We start from the raw sequence: 22902 nt of genomic DNA, 5'->3' as shown, positions 1-22902 counted from the left end.
AGAGGTGTCAATAAAAAGTGACAGCTCAAGTCTAGGTTCATATTTATGGCTTTTGCATAGTATGTCTCGAACTTAACCTTAAAATTCATATCATTAAAATAACTTTATTTTTATTTGACTGATAATCCTGGTCTGGCGCTTGTGACTTCTGAGCAAGTACTATGCCTTACTTTATTAGCCACCTAAAGAGTTCAATAAGCAGTGTTTATTGAAACTTTTGGGTTTTGTCCATAATCAGGGTGAGGAATTGCGTAAACTGGTAGGAGCTACATATTATATAGAGTGCAGCTCAAAGACTCAGCAAGTATGTTTATTATACCATTTTATTCTTACAACACTTGATGCTCAAGCAATCTGTTGATGGTATTACTGAAAATTTTATTATTGATAAAGACCAATAATGTCAATTGATCAAGTCGAGTACACCTACTGAGACAAGCTTAGTTGTTGTGAATATGTTTGGTGTGTGGCAATTGGGAAAAAAGTTAAATCAGTATGGGTATAATACCACTAGAGGCTTAACTAGAAGTTCTACTGTTGTTGCAGTATATGGTTTCCCTCCCTCATAGTACAAGTCGTCTCACTGGCAACACTAGTAGACTTAGTAGCTAAGATGCTGGGTCAGAGATACATATCAGGCACTCAAGTATATCAACTACAGCATATCATGGGCACAACAAACTATGACGAACAATATTGATACTAATAGGAAGGAAGTCTAACTGAATGCAGTCTTGGTTTCTAATCATACCAATGTCCTAGGAAAGACTAACTGAATGCTTGATCCTTTGGAAATCTAAATCAGTAGAAGAGGTCACTTAGGAATAGGAGAGCAACATCAGAGGTCAATTCCCCATACTTCTGCCCTGAGGATAAGACATGTTTTGAACTGATGATCCAAAAGCTAAGGCCATATAATTTTATTCTGTAGGTGAAAACCAAATTACAAAGAGTTCTGAAATTATGAGTGTGGGGTGAATTTGATAGTTAGTTTAGAGGAAGGAGGAAGGTTAGGAGGTTTCTCCATAGGTGGAAGTTCTTGTTATTATTTTTTTTATTTGTTTTTCCTGCTTCTTGATGAATATACTAGTGTACCTTTCAAAGATAGGATTTGTTCCTATAACAATTGCTAACAGACCTTGCTAGAATAAAATACAATGAAGAATAAAATAGAGCCCACACAAGTCTTGCTATAATACCATAGATTGTAATCACCAGCAAACAAAATACAGAAAAGGTGACTTCAATGCCAGTACAAAGCATGGCTACTGCTACATTTGTGCTATTCATTTGTGCTCTAGTAAAAATATAGGAGATATGGATCCAACTCAAAAAAATATGTGCAAATCGGAAGGCATGCCTGCATCTATAATGCCTGCGGAGCCTTCAACGCTAGTACAAAGCATGGCTACTGCTACTATTTCTACCACTAAGGGCACAATATAAATATGAGGTATGTATGGTATATATATTTTCATGTAGTTGCTTCAACTTGGATTTATCATTTGGTTTCTAATTTAGACAAAAGGTGTCTTGAACTGGTTTATGAAATTAAAGTATGTATATGTTGGGTCACTTTACGAGATTCACATGGCATTTTTAAAATCCACAAACAATTATTTGATGAATCTTCATAGCATAAGTACGAAACAACCAAGGAAAGACAAAAACTTTGCTTCCCATATATAGTTAACTAGTTTAAGTTAGCTTCTCATCACACCCCACACCATACATATCCTTACCCCTTTCATTTATAGCTATAAATGTGCATCAAGCAAAGGTTAGGCTTTGAAACATGCATTAGAACCCTATCAAGTAAAGAGGGTTACAAAAATAAAAAGAGAAACCTGATAGCACATCATATTGGTCTCTTGTATTCAGGAACATGGTCCTGGAAATTGGAGGGTAGTTCCTACCAAAATAGGTTAATTAATTAGCCCTACACTCAATTTGATGATTATTTTGCATAATATTGGTTCTTGTTCTTTGTTGTGTCTATTAGATCATTATTTTAAAAAGTTTCTAATTGAAATATTGGCCATTTGGGTTTCATTGTTTTATCTTTGGATCTGAATTGATTTTTCCATTTTGGGGTTATTTTCAGGGTTGTCAAGATGCAGCAAGAGTTACAGACTTAGATCGACTAATTACCTGAGGCCAGGAATCAAACGGGGCAACATCATAGAACAAGAGGAGAAGATGATAATCCATCTTCAAGATCTTTTAGGAAACATGTACAAATCAATCTTCCAAGCACCTACTTATTTTGAGTTTTGAAGATTTATATATTTGTAACTGTTTTGAGTATTTCGATTTGGGAAGTTCTATGTTTTGGATCCACATGCTTAACTTAACTGGATCACATTGGCTATGTTACAGATGGGCTGCAATAGCTTCATATCTTCCACAGAGAAAGCTTGGATTTATCATTTTGTTTCTAATTTAGACAAAAGTTGTCTTGAACTGGTTTATGAAATTAAAGTATGTATATGTTGGGCCACTTTACTAGATTCACATGGAATTTTTAAAAGCCACAAACAATTATTTGATGAATCTTCATAGCATAAACACAAAACAAGCAAGGAAAGACAAAAACTTTGCTTCCCATATATAGTTAATTATATACATACAAACAAGCAAGGTTTTGTGTTTAGGGGGGATTAGCATATAGCCTTTCTGTGTTTGGGTGCTTAAATATTACAACTGTGATTAATGAAAAACCAAGTGTGAATAAATATATTACAAGTGATTAAATCGGTGACATTGTAAATATATTACAAGTGTCTAAATCATGTACTAAACTACCTAAAGTGTCTAAATCATTGTAAATATTTTCATTTTATCATAATCAATGACTTCTGTATCGAAATGGCAGTTGTTTCATGAGATTGATTTCTAATCTAGTCTTATGGCTATTTTTTTTATATCAGCAAAATTGAATATCTTATCAATGGCAAAAGGAATACCAAAACCCATGTACAAATGCATACATTATATAGTCTTTCTACTACTGCCTACTTCTATTCGAGATCCTAAGTCACGTATCAACCCATAATATCCCTCCCAATAGAAAAACCTTTTACCCTAGAAAGCTAACTGTAGGTTCACAACACAAGTAATAAATTTACCACTAAAACATCATTCCTAGTCTTATGGCTATATATATATATAGTGAATTACCTTGTTGTGAGACCCTGTGAGCTGTCTAAACGGACTGCAAACTTAGCGCCCCAAACTAACCTCGCAATGACCACTAGTTTCACAAACCAAACCCTTGCAGCAAAAATATTGAAAAATAATTGTAGTGAGCATGAGTTGAACATGGTAAAGACAACAAAGAGTCGCAAAACGTACCTTCATTTGACAACAACAGAGCACGAAGAAGAACCTTCGATGGAGAAGAACAGAGTGCAAAGAATAACCTTCGATGGAGAATAACGGTCATGATTAGGTTGCAGAGACAAACATTTTAAAATAGTGCAATTAGGTTGCGGTGTGACGTACCTTCGATGAAGAAGAACAATTGCGAAAAAGAAAAGCCTTCGATGGAAAAGAACACAGCGCGAGCAAAATAGGGCTTGCGATCTAATATTTTAAAATGTAAGTACAACATCGGTTATCAATACATAACCGATGTTAACTAAATGATGTTAACATTAACATTGGTTTTCTACAACAAACCGATGTTAACCTATCTTACGTTAACATCAGTTTTCTCAAAAACCGATGTTAATTAACTTATGTTAACATTGGTTATTAAAAAACCGATGTTACCAATTTAATGTTAATATTGATTTTTGAAAAACTGATGTTAACGTAAGCTAATTAACATCGGTTTTTGAGAAAACCGATGTTAACCACTACACATTAATTACAACTATGCCACCGCGTTAACCTTAACATCGGTTTTCCGATGTTAAATCTACTTTTTCTAGTAGTGTCCCTCTCCTGTCTCTCTCCCTACCCGTTGCTAATACGCTTCCCTCTTCTTCCTTCTTCGCTAATTCTCGCCGTGCCACCGACGTTCGTACCACCATTTGCACCTTGCCACTAGTCCCCGCCACCACCGTCGCCTTTGCCATATATCCCTCTTTTCCACTTGTTGATTGAAAATGGGATTGCGTAACCGTTATACGGATTAGCAATCTGTATGGATTATACAGATTGTCAATCCGTATAATCAATACGGATTGTTAATCCGTATGCATTATATGGATTTCGAATCCATATAATTATTTTTTTAATTTATTAATTAATAAAATAATAATTGAATAAATTATTATTATTTAAAAATAAATTAATATTTTTGTTGTTATAATATTTATTTGATAAATAAATATTGTTTTACATTTTTAATATGTATTTATTTAATTAATTCTATTTGTTTTTTTAAGTTGATTTTTAATAATTAATTAATTCAATAAATAATTAATTTACAAATTTTGTTTATTTAAAAATGAATGTATAAATATTATTAATATTTACTTATTTTTAAAATATTAGAAATTTAATTATATTTGATATTTGAAATATTTATTTATAATTTTTTTAAATATCATTAATTCCAAATTTTATAAGTATATATTGTAGAAATTAGTTTATCAAGAAAATCTAAATTTGTAAATGATAACATTTTTTTATTCATATAGTCATATAAATATTATTACACTAATAGTAATAAATATTTATATAAATAGTCTTTGGAAGTATAAAATTAAAATTTCTTCATTTGTTTATAAAAATTTTAAAGTATTCAAATACTATTTTTTCAAAAAATGAAATACTCATTTATTAGAAATAACTAAAAACAAAATTGTACTTAGATTTTTATCATATATTTAAGTTTACTAGAATTAGTGATTATGTCTATAAATATTTTAAAAAAAATTCTATATTGATTTATGAATATATATATATATATATATATATATATATATATATATATATATAAGAGTATTAAAAATTTAATGAAAAAATTATTAAATATTTATTTATAAATTATTAAATACTAATTTATTCAATATTTTAAATTAAATTTATTTATTAGTCAATTTGTTAGTTAGTTTACGAAACTCAACTATTATTTAACGATGACATTAATTGTTATTGCTGTTTAAATGTGTAGATTATGGTTAAAACTAGAGGATTGTGTCGAGCTTTAGGCAGTATTATAGGAAGAGCCTTAGGGACAAAAGTTAGTGGTGACACGGATAAAGCTCCTCAGTGGCAAAAACCGACAACATCTACGCTTAGGCAATGGGCAGCTGCACCTGTTGCTGAGGATGTTGAGCATTGGGGTCATGCAGTTGATGAGGTTCATCAGCAGCCTCAGGAGGCAGTTATTGATGATGTAGTTACTGATGCTCAGGATTTTCCAGGCAGGCCCCACGATACATTAGTTTTGACGAAATATGTTTATCATGTGACAGTCACAATCTGAAATAGAGAAGTATTTATTTTTTAAAATATATAATATTTTCATAACTATTTTTTATTTAAGTTGAAATGATTTAAATTTATTTTTTCAGGAACATCCTAAGTTGAAGTTGTCCTCCCATAGAAGGAAGGTAGAAAAATTTGGAAGGTCTGCTCCAGAGATTGAAGGCATAATGGCTGTCACAGGATTAAGTCCTCTAATTGAATGTTCCTTGGGCACAGGTGACAGGGGACTTATATTTGCTTTTGCGAAGAGGTGGAATAAGGAAACTAGTAGTTTCCATCTTCCGATAGGAGAGGTCACTATCAGCCTCGATGATGTGGCATCATTGCTACATCTGCCCATTATAGGCGCCTTCCATACCTTTAATGCTCTTCATGTAGACCAAGTCATGGACTTGTTAGTTGACTTGCTTGAAGTCAGTTCACAAGAAGCTAGAGATGAGATATTTCAATGCCATGGGGCATTTGTTTGGTTATCCTGGCTGCAAGACATTTGTCATAACAAATGTGACGTAGGACAATGGATCGTAGCAGCTCGAGCATATATTTTGAATCTAGTAGGTTGCACACTCTTTGCTAACAAGATTGTCACACACATGCATGTGGTATTCTTGGATGCATTTCGTGACCTCAGCCAAACTGGAAGCTACTCATGGGGAGCTGCTGCACTAGTCCATATGTATGAGAATTTGAATGATGCGTCAAAGAGAACCTCCAAACAACTTGTAGGATATATCACACTTTTATAGGTATTTATAATTTATTTTAAAATTAATTTTTAGTTTTGTAGTTTATACTGAGTATTTTTTTGAATTTTGTTTGTTTTTTAAATATGTGCAGTATTGGATCTATGAGCATTTTCCTATTGTTGCTTATTGTATTGCTGATGAAGATTATCATGAGAGGAAACCACTTGCTTGTTGTTGGAAGTCTGGGAAGGCATTACTAGTGTCGACGTATCATAAGCGGTTAGATAGATTGATGTCTGATGTTGTGTGTTGGGTTCCTTATTATGACCACCGTGCATTCAGAGAATTTAAGCCGATCTCATTATTTTGCAGACAAATCAAATGGGGTTCATCTATTGTCATACGCTGACCAGGGAGGGTTGTGCGACAATTTGGTTATGCGTAGACCATTCCGCCAACCTCTGCTGCCCCATTTTTATCTGTAGAGGAGATTGACGAAAGATGGATGCAATTCTCTGAATACATTGCTCCGATGGGTCAGATTTGTGTTGCTCCTGGATAATGTGCAGCAGACAACATAGAGTGGTTCTACATGATATCTCATCCCTTCATAAGTCCGACATAACCTAGGGAACTAAAGGAACTAAAGCATACACTATGACCAAGGAATGCCTAAGGATTGTCAGGGGTGTGACTGTGTAAGGGAATGTATATAATCGATTGAGACGAAGGTGGCGTACTGAGACACCCTCTACCCCACATATATATGTATTAATAATAAAAGGAATAAAAATATGAAATTAATTAACAGTTTTTAAAAACATTTAAATAAAAGCATTTCAAAAGGGTAAAAGGCTCACATTCAATTTAATATCGCATCATAATAAAACTTGTCCAAATAAATAATAAAATCATCTCGGATCAAACAAGGTCATCCAAGACTTCATGCAATTAATATAAAAACCTATACCCCAATATCACATCCTATCAGAGCATTGTATTCCTGCGTCCTCTAGCATGAGTTTCTCCATAGCCATTCACCTAACCATCTATTCCCACAAACACAAAGTTCGAGATCATCACAGGATCCAAACACAAATAACACACAGGGAGTGAGTTATCACATTCTTAACTAATAGAGAGAAACGAGACAACTAGATATACATATCATGTAAATGAGATACAACTTACTTAAACATAGCTCACGTAATTCCACCACTTTGTCGTGTAACATCACATCACAACACAACACGTCTCATTCATCTTCACATCATTCACGTACTCAAATATCAAAACACAATATCACTAAATGAATCGATATCAATAAACATACAAGCATTATGCAACAGATACACTAAGACTCAAGCCTATATGCAATGTGGTATCATGTCAGTGAAAAACCACCTTGGGGCGCTTAGAAGTACATAACAAGTCTCACCATACAATGGGTATGTCAAGTCACTCTCACTAAGTACAATCATCAGGTGACCAGTCAGGGTCACTCTGTTTTGCGAGAATGCTCCAACCATATGGGATTAATATAGACTTAAAGGAGCACTCAAACCAAGTGTCTTTACCCCCAAGACCTAGACTCCGAAGAATCCCTTAGGGCCTCACCATCCTAATTTAGGTCCAACCCCTAAAACAATTTTTGCACGCACAGACACTGTTCATGAATTATACAATACCCATGACCTCACACTCGTGTTTCAAACACATTTAACACATTGCGCTACAATTTAACACTTTAGGTTCCTAACTAAGAATCCTATACTTCCCCTTTAACACTGCGCATAAACATTTTTCTCAAGGTAAACACTGATTGGGTTATTGTATAATTCATAGCTCACAACACAAGTATTTTCACATCAAGTGTTAACCACACACTTATTCACAACTAAATCTCATGTTCACAATTTCACATCTCATAATGTCATAATCCACCATCGCATGTTTACGTGTATCTCACAAATTAGCACATGTTCAACTTTGCACTTATACTCAATCTCAATAACAATATTATAATTTCAAAACAACATGTTATCCCACAATTCATCACATATTTAATTTATCACTCATACACAATTTCAATCATAATTTCATGATCTCAATATAATTATTTATCACGTTAATCCTATCAAAAACAAAAAAAAATTGTGCAAAAATGTTTCTCAATCCATGGGGAGTAAAACCCCACAAACAATTTCACATAATCATACAAGAAGAATTTCAATACAATAAACATCTCAAAATAAACCCCAATTTGATTCCTTATGGATTAATACACATATTCATTTTAACCCCAATTACGATAAACTCATCCTTACCTCTAAATGGGTTCACGTGTGTTCCGGAAGTGATAGTGGCATCTCTAATGGTTCCCTGACATTCCTTAAGCTTTTCCTCCGGTTACTCTGATAAGGTTTCCAAACCTTAGAGAGAAGGAGAAGAGATTCAAGCCTTCATTCCACTATCTGCGTGAAATGAGTATTTCTCCCTCCCCATACATTATTTTGCAAATCCTGACGGTGAAAAGGTGAAAAAATAAATTTTGAACCTGGTGTCCAAATTTCCCAATGATCCAATGGTTAACGAGTCCATAATTGTAGTTTTACTAGGACAGATTTTGGGTCTATGTGGGAAAAGAGAATGTTACACTGCAAAGGAAGTTTCTATCACCTTCGACATTGTTTCACAATTTCCAACGGTAAGAATGTTCAGAATTGAGTTCCAAACCTAGTGCTCAAGTTTCATGATGATCCAACGATTAACGAATCAGAGATCATCATTTTACTGAGACAGGTTTGAGTGTATGCGGGAAAAAGAGAGGATTTTGGGAGGAGAAGCGAAAATGAAATTGAGAGGAAGAGGAAGCACAGAGACTATTGTCAGTCTAAAAACTTAACTGTCTCTACCTAGGTACTCTCAACCTATTATTTACTCTATTTTTCTTTATTTTTATTATTTTATAAAAAAAAGATCTTTATTTTATTTCCTATCAAATGAATAAATAAAATATTTCTTTTTTTTTTCCTTCAAACCATTATTTTAATTAATAAAATTATTTCTCCTTATTTCTAAAACCACATTTATTTTTAAATAAAAATCTTTTTAATTTATTTATGAAAAGTGAAGTGTTACACGTATGCCGGATGCATGAAAATTGTTAGGATTTTTTAGTTTTTATAGGAATTATGTATGCAATATGACTATACAATGTTTATTATTTAGTGTTATTTGATAAGCTTTTTATTTATTTTCATTTATGCTATATGTGAATATTAAATTATTGACCTAAGTAGATTATGTTAAACCCTAAACCAAATTATTTAATCCCTCAACCCTAAATACATAATTTGTCGGCACTAAAACTCTAAACCCTAATCCAATTTAATTAGTCAAATAACCCAAGATAAAAACCCTAACACATATATAATTGTATACCGTTTGATGTTTTTTTTATAATGTGATTATTTGCACAGACGATAATTAAGTAAAATAAATAATTATATGAACATCCAATGAAACACGCATTAATGATCATATTACATGACAACCCCATAAGTATGTCACAAGTATGTATGTTACAAATATTGTCTTAACAATTACTAAATGTTTAATCTTCCCCTAAATCAACAAAGTGTGTTCTCAACCTCATCAAATTTGTATATTGTTGCATTCTACTAATATATGGTGTAGGTCACCGCTTTGCCTAGTAGTGACAATGTATAGATCATAACAAAGTTGTTGATGGTAAGGGACAACCGCCTATTAGAAATACCTATTGCATAGGGACATACACATCCAAATTATCAGAACACATTTTATTACATAAATTACACAAACATGATGATGATGCTTTTACCTAAACAAAATAATTGTCATACACATGACCGATACGTATAACGCGATATACAAAAAAACACTTAGTGGTTAACTTCTAAGAGGAAAAAATGTCATGCTTTGTTGGACAGAAAGAGAAACAAGGATGACATTATACCTTGATGCAATCACATATCCCATGTCAGTTATATTCATCCACTTATGCATGGTAACCTGCATGCAACAATTTTAATTACATTTATTTAAAGCAAAATAAATCCATTAAAATGTAACAAAAAACTTATATACCATGGATAATCCATCGACAAGTAGCGACCACTTTAATTTCTCAAATCTGTCTATGTCACCAAGCAGGTTGATATACTCATTAGACCATTATGCAAGCTCTTTAAGCAAATTGTTATGAACCAAAGACCATGAATCTTCACTCATACCTAAAAAGGCAGCAATTGCATGATATCCACAGTTACCATCAGGTTTGACATTGACTATGTTTTCAATGAAATCATGAATGCATGGATGAAATTCATTCAACATCGGCATGTTCCTTCTTGGTTTTTATTGTTCAGATGATGATGCACTACGTTTGACTGAAGAGTTACTATTTTGCACAGAACGTAATGCATTGACATACTCTTTGATGTTTGGTCATCAGTTTCTTTTGAGAACCTTTTTGTTTTGACCTTTTCTAGAGGAGCACACATAGAGTTTACATCAGGTTAGGTAATTTCCCAAAGTTTACTCTTTAGAGTAACTTTGCCCCAAACATCAAGCTCTTCACACTGCATGGATATGGTTTTCATCTCTTCAGTTATGCTGACTTCAGGCCCAGATAACCCTTGGTCTGAAAAACTTAGTCTCCGCGAAAACATATGGATTACGTCAAGTGGTATGCTACCGACAACATATATAGCTAACTTACATGCACAAGGAAGACCGTGAGTAATTTTCATTACACATCCACATCGAGAACTATCAATACCAAGATAACTTACATGCTCAAACTCAGTAGCAATTTGGTTTAAAGCATACCTTGATACCATGCCAAGTAGTTTCTTGTATAAGTTAACTTTAAAAACATGTCCAACCACATGTGCACTTGTCTCAAAAGATGTCTTAATTTCAGTGTATTGCAATATGATCATGTTGTTCATGGCTTCCCAAACACTACATAGGTCTCCAAAACTATTATGCAGTAGTCTCTTTAATGCCTAATGAGCAGACTCAACCCTGTATGAGAAATACACAAGTAGGTAAACAAAAACAATTATTTTTATCTATTAGACCCTAAATCCTAACACCAAAATATATTTACAATTTTCATACCTGTTAGTTGTTGCGTTTCCTAAATGCATCACCTTATCCATCTAGTCTTTAACAAATCTTTCTTTATGGGGAATCAACCATGTTTGCTTCACGTAGTCAACAAACATTGACCATGGTGAGCAAGCAATTTCAAACTTCATAAGGTAGTCATTGAATTCTTGCTCGAAAGGACAATCCACCAGACTTCCCTAGGCTTCTATGACATAATCCCATGCATTTTTTTAGCAACAAGGGTTTTACATTTTGCCTTCACATTCTTATCAATGTGAAACTGACATAATAAATTGGTAAACTTAGGGAAAATAGCTTTCACAACATTCATCAATGCTAGATCTCTGTCGGTAACAATAACTGCAGGGAGCATTATGTCTCAGAAAGATACCTTGAAATTGTTCTAGAGCCCAAACAACATTATTTAGACGTTCTCCCTCCAAATAAGCAAAAGCAGTATAAAATGTCATCCATGTTGGTGTCTGATCGAGGCCATACCCGAATCAAATAAACATTAAAAATGCAGTATCTAGAAAGTGATCCTAGGTCGTCTCCCAACGAGCAATGGTCAATCAAACGTTCATAACAGATAGTAATAAAACAGTATCGAATTGGGGGGGGTTGTTTGTTTTGTAAATTAAACAGCAAGCAAATTCGAATTAAAGAAATAACAAAATTAAAACATGTTGTTCCCCTTGATTCACAAGTAAGTCTTTTATCCTAGGTTACGAGAATTTATCCCTAATCAGTTCAACCACTTAATCCAACCCTAAATTAATTTACTAAGCGAAAATTAACATAAGGCTGTCATTATGTGATTAAGCTACACATACACCAATTAATCTCTCTCACATGTCCATTAAGCATGAACGAAACTGATCATTAAGCGCAGAGACAATTAATCAAGCATTAACCATGCATGGATTAATAGCAACAATATAGAGCAATTGATGAAGAGGAAAAACTGATCAGAATTCAATAGTAATAACAAAACCTCAAAGAGAGCTGTGTTTGATCCTCAAGAGAAAACAACACTAGAGACTTAGCCTTCCATTAATCGGCAAAAAACGAAAACGAATTCCAAGCAGAAGCAGAAAACGAAATTGCAGATTGAAGCAGAAACCGAATTTTATTGCTACGTGAATAGTGCGCGTGAACAGTAAAAACTGGAATTGCGAAACCCTAAAATTATTCTCTTCTCCAAAACAGTCTCCTACTAAAACCCTGGTCCCAAAGTTTACAATTCTGCTTTAAGTCCAAGCCCAAAAACGAAATAAAATAAAATTGGCCCAAATAAAATAAAATTTGATAAAATAAAATTGTCTGCTCTCTTCAAGTCCAAGCCAGTTCAGCCCAATTCCGGATCCAAGCCCAATTGCTTATAATTCTCCTGAAATTAAATTAAAAACACAAAATTAGTCAAGTAGGCCCAAATGATAAAACTGCATAGTTAATTTGACAATTAAGGCTAATAAGTAATAAAATAGTGACAAAAAGGGTTAAGAAATAGGAGAAAATAATGACACATCAGTGTCACACCAACAATGTCAAGTAACGACAACCAATACCTGTTTGCTTTGTAGGTACTATCTATGAGAAATACCAAATTACAGGCATTGGATAATTTGACTGCATCAGGATCACTCCAAAATATATCGCATGCAACATCTTCATCCTTCAATCTATACTAATGAATATATTGATCCCATTTAAGAAGCTTCATTAGTTGTTGCATTTCAGTATTACTGTCTCTTATGGAAGAACGATATGCATATCTTGCATTGTATATTTGCTTGATTGTTGTATAACTATTGACATTGTGCCCCTTCAATATTAGAAGAATATTTCTTGGTTTGACCATTGACTTTGTCATATCACCAACAATAATCTTCTCATCCTTAGTCAGTCGACCAACATATGGATGTCTAACTAATGACATAGTCAATGCATGGTTATGACTTCCACATATTAACTTCATCATCCATATTCACCTCCCAGCACTAGTTTTGCTCGCAACTTAAAGGGACACCCATATTTTCTACTGCCACTAATTGTTCATACTAAATCTTTCTTTTTGGCCCTAAAACAAATGAGGTCCTTCCTCTAATTTCAGTATTTATGTCTGACCTCATAATTATTGTCACAAAACCAATATCATATGCAACAAATTAAGCCCAATGCAAAATATCATCACAGATAACAAACACCGACAATGTAATCCATACATGTTTAGTCTTCAAGGGACATTCATTTACGTACTTTAACAAAAAGAAAATCATATTAATATCCAAGAAGTATTGAAGGTATCAAAACAATCAACATGTTGATGCACACCAGGTTCCTCTTCATTTTCTTCATTCATATCAACTTCTTCAGACATTATGTTGTTATACATCCATTGATCTTCATCCATCTTAACAAAACATTGAAAAAAATCAATGACAAACAAATGATGCCTAACAACACCATACATATACTATCACATTATTTTTTTTATTGCATTTAATAATATAATACATTAAAATTGATAACCATATATATTAAAATTTAGACTTGCATAAACTAATATATGACACAATATAATTATTTTTTGACTTCCATAAAGTAGTTAACTTAATAATATTTACAAAAATATTATAAATGTTTAAATACTCATTGAGTATTAGCTACCAAAAAATTATCAACTCTTTTAGGGACTTATCTTTTAGTCCTTGCTAAAATAATATACATAAATAATTACCTACAAATTAGTTATAAATATAAACTCTTTTTTATTACAAATTATATTATGATAAATTACTTACGAATGTGTTGCTAATATTTTTGTAATTAATTGTAATTCATAAAATTATAAGGACTAAAAAAACAAATTTAAAATAAAATAAAAGTATAAATTATTTTAAAATAAATAGAACTTTCAAACTATAAAAATTAAAAGCTACAAATTATGAAACTATGAATATTTAAAAATATTTTAAATAATAAAACTAATTATATTACAAAAAAAAATAAAACAAATTTTTTTAAAAAATTAAAAAATAAGTTCTTACAGATTACCAATCCGTAAGAAACATATGAAATCTGTATTTTCTTATGGATTAGTAATCCGTAAGAACCCTATGGATTGGTAATCCGTAAGGTTCTTACGGATTACCACTCCGTAATTTATATAAAACTTACGGATTATCAATTCGTAAATTTTATATAACTTATGGATTGATAATCTGTAAGTTTTATATGGAATTCAAACTAGATCGAAGTTGTAGTACCTTGCCTCCACCTTTAACAGCCACACCAACCACCACCACTTGCCGACAAACCATTGAAACCAATGCATCTCAACCAAAATGGACACAACAACAAAGGACCACCTCCCACGAGAATGAATGCAAAGAAGAAAGCAACAAAATGAATGGTGCATGAAGAAGGCAAAAGGAAGAAGTTACTAGGGGTATTTTTTGGAATTTTGAAAAATTGATGGGTGCACAAAAAGAAAGCTACTGCACAAAGTAAAGCCCTGAGCATGGCATTGATAGAGAACTGTTTGAGTTACAGGACTCTAGGCTAATGCTAGGTGCACCCAGCTTATTGTTGGTGCACCCAACATTTTTTGAAAATGTCCAAACTGCCCCTCTGTTATTTTATTCTTTAAAAACAAGGGTGCACAGTGCTTTTCGCCGCAAACGTTATTTTCTTCCATTTTCTCTCTTAGGTGTGTTTTTTTCTTGCAACCGGTGAGCTTCAGTGAAGGTGAAGGTGTCATTGTTCGTTGTTGCAATGGTTGGTTCGTCATCGGCGACATACGAGGTATGCATTTGTGCTGGGTGTGCGTGAGTGGGATGGTGCACAAATGTCATACGGATGAACTTCGTCCGTAAGGCAGTTGATCCATATGTTGATATTGCACATATAGATCAAGTTGATCCGTATAATCCTTACGGATCAAGTTAATCCGTACAAGGCTTACGGATCAACTTGATCCGTAAGCCTTATTCGGATTTTGAAGTTGTAAATTTTATTTAATTTTATAATTATTTTAATTATTACTTTGTTTGTATTGTGATAATTAAAAATAATTTAATTGTTTATACATGTAATTGATTAAAATTGTATGTACAATGACATAGGGTTTTTGCATTTTACTAATAATGAGTTGTTGTGACTAATAGTAAAATATTATGTATAGTTTTGTATGTTATGTATAGTTTGGTTAGGTGTTGTATGTCTGTGTTGAAATTTATGATTTATTGTTAAGATGGACGAAGATCAATGGGTGTATGACAATATAATGTCTAAAGAAGTTGATATGGATTATCAAAATGAAGAAGAATGTGGTATGAATGAACCACATGTTGATTGTTCGGATGCGTTCAATACTTCTCAGGTAATAATGTTCATTATTGTGAGTGATTTAATAAAATGAATGTGTTGTAGAAAATTGAAATTGTCTGGATTGTTTTGTAGGTGTTTGACCGCCGAGATGATGTTTTGCAGCGGGCTCGATCCGTTGCTCATGAAAACAGATTGTGGCGGTGAATATAAGGTTTGACACAAATAGTGATAGTAGAGGAAGGAGTTCATTTGTGTTAATTGGTTGTGAAAGGAGTGATGAGTATAGGTGTAGGAAGAAAGAATTTGTTAGAGGAGATACTGGGACTAGGAAATGTGGATGTCCCTTCAAGCTTCGTGGCAAGCAATGGTTGGTCGACAAGGCTGGATGGTGAAGTTGATGTGTGGGATTCATAATCATGAATTGGCCAAGTCATTAGTTGGACATCCATATGTTGGGCGATTGACTAAAGCTGAAAAGATACTTATTGTTGATATGAAGAAGTCAATGGTGAAACCAAGAAACGTTCTGCTAACTCTGAAGGAGCACAATGGCAATAGTTGTACAACCATCAAACAAATATACAATGCAAGAAGTGTATATCGTTCTTCCATAAGAGGAAGTGATACTGAAATGCAACATCTAATGAAGCCTGTTGAACGAGATCAATATATTCATTAGCACAGATTAAAGGATGAAGACGTGGTTCGCGATATCTTTTGGTGTCACCCTAATGCAGTGAAGTTAGTCAATGCATATAAATTGGTGTTTTTGATAGACAGTACCTACAAAACAAACAGGTACAGACTCCCACTGCTTGATTTTGTTGGGCTGACACCAACTGGGATGACATTCTTTGTTGGTTTTGCATATTTGGAGGGTGAATGTCTTAATAATGTGGTTTGGGCCTTAGAACGGTTTCGAGGTATATTTTTAAGACGTGATGCCCTCCCTGGAGTTATTGTGACTAACCGAGACCTAGCATTGATGAATGCAGTGAAAACTGTATTTCCTGAGTGTACAAATTTGTTGTGTAGCTTTCACATAAGCAAGAATGTGAAGGTCAAATGTAAATCATTAATTGGTCAAAGAAATGCTTGGGAGTATGTCATGGATGCCTGGGGAACTCTGGTTGATTGTCCTTCGGAGCAGCAGTTTGATGAGTGCATGAAGAAGTTTGAAATGGTTTGTTCACCTTGGCCAGTGTTTATTGACTATGTCAAGGAAACATGGATAATCCCACACAAGGAAAAATTTGTTACCGCCTGGATGAATAAGGTGATGCACTTAGGAAACATAACAACAAACAGGTATGAAATTGTTCAATTATTTCTATTAACGTTGATGAATTGATGGAATTTTATTGTTGTATATGTTTATTGTTATTTGTGTATTTGAAATGTAGGGTTGAATCTGCTTACTGGGCTTTAAAAAAAGTGTTACAGAATAGCCTTGGAGACTTATGCAGTGTCTGGGATGCCATGAACAACATGATGACGCTACAACACACAGAAATTAAAGCATCATTTGAAACAAGTACACATGTGATTGGACATATGTTTAAAAAAACCTTATACAAAAGGCTTCTTGGAATGGTTTCAAGGTATGCTTTAAATCAAATTGCTGCTGAATTTGAGCGTGTTCATTATGCTGGCAAGAATCCTTCCACTTGTGGTTGTGTCATGTGAACCACACACGGTCTTCCTTATGCTTGTGAGCTATCTAAATATGTTATTGGTTGCATCCCACTGGATTCAATCCATATGTTCTGGAGGAGACTCAGTTTTTCAGACCAAGGGTTATCTGAGCCCGAAGTGAGCATCAAGGAAGAGATGGAAACCATATCCAAAATATTTGAAGAACTTGATGTTTGTGGTAAGTTTACTCTAAAGAGTAAACTTCGGGAAATTGCATACCCTGATCAAAATTCGATGTGTCCTCCTCCAGCAAAGGTTACCACAAAAGGTGCACCGAAGAAACTGATGAACAGAAAGCCAAGGTCAACAAAGCGTGATCCATCTTATTGGGAGTATGTAGATGCTTTTAATTCTATGCAAAATAGCAATTCCTCAGTGAGGCGTAGTGCATCATCTTTTGAGCAGCCCAATCCAAGAAGGATCATGCCTATGTTGGATCAATTTCAGCCATTTATCCATGACTTCATTGATAACATTGTTGATGTCAAAGCTGATGGAAACTGTGAATATCGGTCAGTTGTCGGTTTATTAGGTATGGGTGAAGACTCTTGGTCGTTGGTCTATAACCATCTGCTTAAAGAACTTGGAAAATTCTCATATAAGTATATCAAGCTCTTTGGTGGCACGGACAGATTTGAGGAATTAAGGATGTCATTACTTGTTAATGGGTTAACCAAGGTATGTAATTTATGTTTTGATTTTTAAGACTTAACTTTAAAATTAACTTTGATGTGTATATTTGTTTCATTCAGGTGACTATGGATAAGTGGATGGATATAACCGACATGGGATATGTCATTGCATCAAAGGTATAATGTAATCCTTGTATCCTTGTCTCAACAACAAAGCATGACGTACTTTCCTCTTAGAAGTCAACCACCGCCTGATTTTTAAGTGCATCGCATAATTTTTATCGGTCACGTGTATGACAATCATTTTGTTCAGGTACATTGTAGATATAAAGTGTTTTTTTTATATTTATGCAATCAGTTGTATACGATTGAGTTAATTTTTTTTTCATGTACAACAGGTTTATTTAAAAGACCATTGTCCTTTACCACCTGTAGCATTGTTATGGTCTAGCAATTGTCATCCTTAGGTGAAGCAATGGCAAACTCCATATATTAGTAGAATGCAACATTACAAAAGTTTCATGATGTTCAAAAGAGACTATGTTGACATAAAAGATGACTGAACATGTAGCTTTTAATGACTAATCGTTATGGATTTGAATCTCACATTAGAGTTATCTATCTTTGGATATTTGTTGTGTTAACAAAAAAAATATTACTTAATTCTTGCGTTAAGAAAAAAATTAATTGGTGCAACTCAAATAAAGTACGCATGTATGATAAATCGTTGTTTGAGTTGACAATACATTGTGAAATGCATGTGTGTTAACATAAAGCGTGACAAGACATTGTAAGACTTGACTACACATTCTGATTTGATGCAAGATAAAGCATGTCATGTCATTGGTGTAGTTGACAACACAAACAAAACCCATGTGCACGCGTATGTATTTATTTTAAAAAATTGAAGCAATGATACTGAAACTCATCTATATATATGACACAACCAAACACTGTAAAAAATCACACATTCTCTCCTAACCCAATTCTTAGAACAAAGTATGGCATTCTTGGAAGAAACAAGCAGTCAGACAATTGTGAACTCGACATTAGGTTTTATTTTTCCAAATGGATCCATTGTTCACAACAATAGTTGTGTTTATTTCCAAACTTTCACTCCAATACCCATTCGAGTACCAAACGCTTGTGATTTTCAAACATTAAAAACTAGAGAACACAATACCCTTCAGCTAACCGAGAAACAATATTTGGATGAAATTTACTACTGGCAACCATTTACAGATACAAGTAACCAATTTCCCTTTCAATGTATGCAACCGAAAAATGATGATGATGTTAACACAATGTTAATGTGTAATAATCAATTTTCGTGTGTTGGTCCGATTGAGTTATTATGCACCATTGGTAGAACACCAGAAGGTATATTAAACTTACTTGAAGCCACTATGACCCCTACGCATGATGCCCTGCTATATTACAATGGGAGGTGGAACATGCCATGCCAAAATGAGTTTGTTGGTTACTCGTTCACAGGAAAAAATCCCAAAAAGTTTGACATTCCTTCCAGATGTACCATGGATGAACTGAAGGATTTGATCAAGCGAGTTGCGTCTCATGGGATTCCCCCTTATGGTATTCATGAAACACAAACGATAAGGCGATTGTTTTTTTGATAACCAAGCCACTATGAGTATTCAGATAAAATTATCAAATTCGAAATTATTGAAATGAAAACCAACGATGATGTGCTAAAGGTGTTAGTGCAGTCTAACTACTGGAAAAAATTTGGGCCAATAGAAATTTTATCTGTTTTTAGTAAACATGTAATGGAAATGAAAGACAACGTGTCCTTGTCGCAAAATTAGCATTACCTAGTTGTAGTATTTCATGCAAATTTTATTTCTTTCCACTATGTTGAAGTTAATGTAATGTTTGAATTCATGTCCATTACCGTATGATGATTATTTTATGTTCATGGTTTACCTAAATCATCAAATTCGTTAAATTAAAATGATAATAGTGGGACCAGAAAATAAATTTGTTAGTAAATAAAAAAGTATAGAAAGATAAAAAAAACAAAAAGAGTAAATATAAAATAAAAAATAACTCCTCATCTATGAACTAAATAAAAAACAAAGAGAGTAAATAAAAAATAAAAAACAAAGAGACTAAATAATAAATAAAAAAATCAGTGATCATATTACTTGTATGAAATTAAAATCCAATGTTGGTTTCAACGTCAATTGTTTAAAAAAAAATCAAACTAATTGTTTTATGTAAACTAATTTATCTTATAACTTTGTAAATGCATAATAAAAGTTGCCAAATAATCTAAAGCAAATAATTGTATATTTTTGAATTTCATAATCTTACTAAAAATTTAATTACAAATATTATCATAAAATTTATTAATTATTAATTAATAATTTAAATTGAAAATAATTTTTAAATGAATTAAAAATAAATTAAATTAAAAGTGATTTAAAAAAAATTTAGTGACATCCATATTGTATTATTTCAAATTATTTTTTAGTTGTTTGCTACAATTTAGAATCACATTCATACTATTTCGACGAATTTCAAATGAATTTTGAATCAAGTAAATTAAAAATAAGATTTAAACGAAAACACTAATATTATAAACCAAAATAACTTAAAATATAAAAATTGTTCAGTAAAAAACTAAATGTTCTCAAATACGAGAAAAATATATACATCGTCCAAATATGATAATATAAAATGTGAAAAAAGACTATAGTTGATCTGTGCGACGCCTACGTCGAGACCTCACATACACAATGTGGTCTTCTGTGACACCCCTGGCAATCCTAATGCATTCTTCCATGACCTTGTGTGTCTCTGTGCCTTCTGTGACCATCCTAAGGTTGAGCAGACACTCCAACCTTTCAGCAATTGCATGACAAGCCTCCTATGAAAGAAAACAAACAAATTAGACAAATCAGTATTAAAATAATTGACATAAATGAAATTTGATACAACTAAGAAAATAGTAACACTTACCACTGCATGTATGGGTTGGTCCACATTAGAACGGGCATGTGTTGATGCTGCTACTGGCTCCGGCACCTGAGGGATATGTGGCTCCACAAATGAGGCATCATGCGTCGCAGGTGCATCTTGCGATGGATCTGATGACTATGCCGCGGTCATGAATGGATGAGGAATGACAAAGAACTAGTCCATGCACTTGGGTGCACAGTGACCTAGCGTAACACATATCTCACCTGCTGGTGCAAGATGTTTTGAGTAGTGCATCCACCTATCGTCTATTTCATCAAATGACACCCATGAATCGACAGGCTGTGCAGGAATACTTTGGATGTATCCGAACTGGCGCATGACCCTCTCTTGTCAGTGTCTGATGACAATAGGCCCCAGCAGAGTTGACTGGTAAAGCATGAAATCAAATGAAACTCTTGAATCGGTTGATGCTCCCCATAAGGCATCCAGCAAACATCATGAATCCTGAGTCAATCCAGACGCTTCCTGTATGTCACTGTAGATATGGTCTTCACAGTCACCTTCATAGCAATCCACCAACATGCACGTGGTGACACCTCATCATAGTCCGGATCAATGATGCACTCCGCAACTAACAGAAAGTGCTCATATATCCAACACTACAAAGATTACATGAAAATCATACAAATTTCAAATGAGCGTCTAAAATACCCTATTTAAAACATTGTTGTAATTAACTTATGAAAAACATATTAATTACCTATAAGAAAGTGATGTAACCAGCAAGTTGTCGATTGCTGCTGATACAAGCATCATTCAAATGATCGTACATATGCACTAGGGTAGCAACTCCCCATGCATAGCTCCCAGTCTGAGTCAGGTCACGCAAAGCGTCTAAGAAGACAACATGAACATGGGTTGCACTCTTGTTAGCAAAAAAAAGTGCAACCTAGAAGATGAAGAAGATAGGCACGAGCTGCAGCTATCCAATGTCTGGCCTAACATCTGCTCTAATATATATCTCATAGCCAAGATAAGCGTACGTATGGTCCATGACAATGTGTTGTCTCGGCCCTGGCTGCCTCTCCTGAGACCTCTAGTAACTCAACCAACATTAACACTGCCTCATCGACGTGCAGAGGCTGGAAGGTATGGAAGGCGCCAACAATGGGAAGATGAAGAAGAGATGCCACGTCGTCCAGGGTGATGCTAACCTCCCGCACGGGAAGATGGAAACTGCTAGTCTCCCTATGCCACCTCTCCACAAATGAGGATATAAGTCCCCGATCACCAGTGTCTACTGAACACGCGATCAAAGGACTTAGTCCTGTGACAGCAACTAGGCCCTCAATCTCAGGAGCAGGCCTACCAAATTTCTACACCTTCCTCCCATGGGAGGATAACTTCAATTCAGGACGGTCCTGAATTGAAGTATAAAGGAACAGACACTTTATTAACATAATAATTTAAAGGAAAACAAATTTCAATAATAATATATACTTAACAATTAAGTTAACTTGAAAATTATAAATACCTCTTCGTTCCATACGCTGACAACAACATGGTCAGCATACTCCGTAGTACTGATGGGTCATGTGGCCCACTAGGAAATCCCTCAGTATCATCAGCTGCGTCTGCACCAAGTGCTTGTACGTCTCCAGCTACCACAGGCTCGTCTGTAGGTACGACAAGCTCATTTGTAGCTACCACATGGTCATCCTCGGCAACAGGGGCAGTTTCCCATTGCCTGTGTCGATGCTGTAGGCCTTCACCGCTGGGGAGCATCATCTGAATCATGACGATCCTCTCTCCCCAGAGCTCTGCCAATAACCCTACCTAAGGCATGACATAAGCCTCTAGTCCTAACCATGATCTGCAAATGTCTACCATAAATTCCATCACTAAACCACACAAATTCATCACAATATTAACTTGTTCAAAGTGTTTTAAATCTAAAAAGAATAATTCTGGTGCTCAACTGGTAGAAGGTAATGGTAGACATGGAATGCAGT

At 34.0% G+C, this 22902-nt stretch overlaps 3 protein-coding genes across 3 annotated transcripts; 2 read left to right on the top strand and 1 right to left on the bottom strand.

Annotated features, from left to right (window-relative positions):
- The first annotated feature begins 5128 nt into the window (after positions 1 to 5128).
- Positions 5129 to 17029, top strand: LOC114405095. Its single transcript, XM_028367769.1, has 5 exons — positions 5129 to 5422; positions 5529 to 5855; positions 6280 to 6407; positions 16656 to 16803; positions 17024 to 17029. The coding sequence occupies exons 1-5, from the start codon at positions 5129 to 5131 to the stop codon at positions 17027 to 17029; spliced, it is 903 nt and encodes a 300-aa protein (XP_028223570.1).
- Positions 17030 to 17549: 520 nt separating this feature from the next.
- On the top strand, positions 17550 to 18414 carry LOC114405093. The gene is made up of 2 exons (XM_028367768.1): positions 17550 to 17993; positions 18346 to 18414. The coding sequence occupies exons 1-2, from the start codon at positions 17550 to 17552 to the stop codon at positions 18412 to 18414; spliced, it is 513 nt and encodes a 170-aa protein (XP_028223569.1).
- Positions 18415 to 21399: 2985 nt separating this feature from the next.
- On the bottom strand, positions 21400 to 22687 carry LOC114405092. Its single transcript, XM_028367767.1, has 3 exons — positions 22425 to 22687; positions 21934 to 22255; positions 21400 to 21549 (listed from the first exon to the last, which is right to left on the bottom strand). The coding sequence occupies exons 1-3, from the start codon at positions 22685 to 22687 to the stop codon at positions 21400 to 21402; spliced, it is 735 nt and encodes a 244-aa protein (XP_028223568.1).
- Between the last annotated feature and the right edge of the window lie 215 nt (positions 22688 to 22902).

Source organism: Glycine soja, chromosome 3 (genome assembly GCF_004193775.1).
Source record: "Glycine soja cultivar W05 chromosome 3, ASM419377v2, whole genome shotgun sequence".
In the NCBI taxonomy this organism is placed as follows: domain Eukaryota; kingdom Viridiplantae; phylum Streptophyta; class Magnoliopsida; order Fabales; family Fabaceae; genus Glycine; species Glycine soja.
Note: the sequence above shows the minus strand (reverse complement) of the source record. Positions and strands in the feature narration are given on the sequence as shown.